General features: G+C 37.5%; 1 protein-coding gene across 1 annotated transcript; it reads right to left on the bottom strand.

Annotated features, from left to right (window-relative positions):
• Positions 1–38: 38 nt before the first annotated feature.
• On the bottom strand, positions 39–1,612 carry LOC116351663 (the record flags this gene model as incomplete). Its single annotated transcript, XM_031783799.1, has 3 exons — positions 1,549–1,612; positions 362–1,149; positions 39–243 (listed from the first exon to the last, which is right to left on the bottom strand). Coding segments are annotated over exons 1-3 (1,057 nt in total), but the record flags the coding sequence as incomplete, so codon positions are not given.
• Positions 1,613–3,184: the final 1,572 nt, after the last annotated feature.

Here is a 3,184-nt window from a genome sequence, read left to right as displayed (position 1 = left end):
CAATGCTGCCGGGACACATCCTTGATGCAAAGACTTACGAAATAGCATTGTTAACGGCTTTGACAAAGTATGCGCACAATTTTTCAGTAGTTTTGGTGAAATACCATCTGGGCCGGCTCCTTTGTTTACATTGATCGCTTGTAGTGCTTTCATCACGTCTACTTCATTGATGTCAATGTCAAACGAGATGTCACCACATTCACTCAGCAATTGATCCAAGTCGATATTGTCGCTCTGTGTATACTGATTTTCGAAAAAATCAGCAAATAATTCCGCTTTCGATACGTCTATGCTCGCAGTCTCATTGTTGTATGTATTCAACAATAGGCGGAATGTCACTTCTCTTTCTTCTGTCGTTTACAAATCGCCAAAAATGTTTTGGATTTGCTCTGATTTGCAATTGAATGCGGCTGATGTACGACTTGAACAACTGGCTTTGTAACTGCATGAACGAATCTGTGATGGCATTGTATTCGTCAAAGTTACCAGTTTCTCTTGCTTTTTTATACGCCTTTCTTCTAACATTTTTCATGTGTTTCAAGTGCTTTGTGTGCCACGGTGGATCAGTGCTCTTTTGTATGGTGATTTTTGGAACAAATGAGTCTATTGCCTCGTGTAGAACATTGCCAAATAATTGGAATGCATTCTCGAGGTCATCAATTCGATTTATCCCCAACAAAATGTCACTTGCAATGAAGAATGCATTCATCGCATCGAAATCCGCCGAATTGTATGCGTATATTTCCGATGATTGCGGTGATGTGGGTTCGTTTTCATCAATTGTCACTTCGATTTCAATTGCTTTGTGCCAAATGTCGGACTTAACCAATGGTCTTGTTGATTCAGTCAACGACATTTCGTAGAACTTGTTTGTGAAGATAAGATCCAAAACATTTCCGGCTGGATTTTCGATATTTGACAGCTGGTTGAATCCACAGTCGAACATTGTGTCAAAAACAGCAATGCCGCCCTCTGTCGACAAATTGATTGGCACATAATAATCACCATCATCGGCTTTGATCCATTTGACACCGGGCTGGTTAAAATCACCGCACACAATAACAATGTCATTTTCATTGTATGGGACCAGTTTCACAATCTCAGCGAATTCCAAGAACTTTGCAGTTTCGTGCACCGACCGAATGTACACTGCAAACACATAGACATTACACGAGTCGAACGAAATTTTTACACACACGTGCTCAAGGCCGCTGCGCTCTGATAGAATCAGCTTTTCACTGTTGAATTTGCATTCAACCGCGATCAGCACTCCTCCACCGTCGGTTCTATCACTTGTGAGTTCCGTCCGATCGCCACGATACACATTGTAGCGTTTGCCGAAATGCTCGATATCTGTAATGCTTTTTAATAACCACGTTTTGAAGAAGGAAAAACAATAAATAAATAACAATAACAATAAATTTATACGGAAAAACAATAATTTTTCATATTGAAAAATATCGAGATTTCAATGACCAATTCCGGCGAAATTTTGTACTACACCCGAAGAGTTAGCAAGCGGGAAATTGAGATTGGACCTTAATTCACCGAATTCAGCCATAAACCAGGCCATTATTATGCTCCATGATAAATCTGTGGAGGCAAACCTCATTTTTGAGCCAATTTAAGGTGCATTTTCCAAGGCGACGATTGCAATCGTCCACGATTTTTTTTTCAAATCGGGCGTCAAAAAACCACAAATAATAAATCGTTCACGATTTTGGCGTCAAAAAAACCATTGATCTCAATCGTTAACGATTTTGGCCAACGATTTGAAATCGTACACGATTGTAATCGCCACCTTGGAAAATGGACCTTTATATGGAAAATCAATCATTTTTCATATTGAAAAATATCGATATTTCAATGACCAATTCCGGTGAAATTTTGTACTACACCCAAAGAGTTAGCAAGCGGGAAATTGAGATTGGACCCATAGGACAAGTATAGTTGTCAGACATTGAATGGCGCTGTATCTATCCTATAAACATCGAACTAATGAAAATGTGTGGTGGTTCATGTCTTATTTAATATACAATAGTGGAAATTTATCCAATGCACAAACCATTTCTTCTAGTTCCTCTTACATTAGTGTAAGGGGATTCTTCTAAAGTTTAGAGAATGACGTTTGCATATAAATACATGTAAAAGACACTTTTAGGCTCGTCCTATGATTGGACCCTAATTCACCGAATTCAGCCATAATTCGGGCCATTATCACGCTCCATGATAAATCTATGGAGGCAAACTTCATTTTTAAGCCAATTTATATGGAAAATCAATCATTTTTCATATTGAAAAATATCGATATTTCAATGACCAATTCCGGCAAAATTTTGTACTACACCCGAAGAGTTAGCAAGCGGGAAATTGAAATTGGACCCTAATTCACCGAATTCAGCAATAATTCAGGCTATTATCAGGCTCCATCATAAATCTGTGGAGGCAAACTTCATTTTTGAGCCGATTTATATGGAAAATCAATCATTTTTTATATTGAAAAATATCGATATTTCAATGATCAATTCCGGCGAAATTTTGTACTACACCCGATGAGTTAGCAAGCGGGAAATTAAGATTGGACCTTAATTCACCAGATTCAGCCATAATTCAGGCCATTATCACGCTCCATCATAAATCTGTGGAGGCAAACTTCATTTTTGAGCCGATTTATATGGAAAATCAAGCATTTTTTATATTGAAAAATATCGATATTTCAATGACCAATTCCGGCGAAATTTTGTACTACACCCTGAGTTAGCTAACTATATATATATGTAAGATATTCCGCAAGACACCGTAGCTCACGATCGAAGTGAGTGCGGACGTCAAACATGTTGACGCATACACACAGTTCTTTCTACTGCCGCACGGAAATTTGTGATTTTCATCTACACTGACTTGAATCGTGCGATACGGTGCCGTGCGGCAATATTTTTCATATATAGTGGACCGATATAGTATAGATATCGACACTATTTAGTGATATTTCTATATATTATGGACACACTGCTAGGAATGCACATGGTGATAAACATGAAAGAATCAAATTAAGGTTATTCATTCGACCAGAACCAAATATTCGTAAAGTATTTATACAATTAATTGTTTCGAGTACACAGAAAGAAAAAATGTGGTATTTTTTATTCAATTTTGGTAGATTTAATATAAAATTAACCAACAA

This window comes from Contarinia nasturtii, unplaced genomic scaffold (genome assembly GCF_009176525.2).
Source record: "Contarinia nasturtii isolate CC-2019 unplaced genomic scaffold, AAFC_CNas_1.1 Cnas_scaffold_5970, whole genome shotgun sequence".
In the NCBI taxonomy this organism is placed as follows: domain Eukaryota; kingdom Metazoa; phylum Arthropoda; class Insecta; order Diptera; family Cecidomyiidae; genus Contarinia; species Contarinia nasturtii.
The sequence above is the reverse complement of the archived record's forward strand: the minus strand, read 5'-3'. Positions and strand labels throughout refer to the sequence as shown.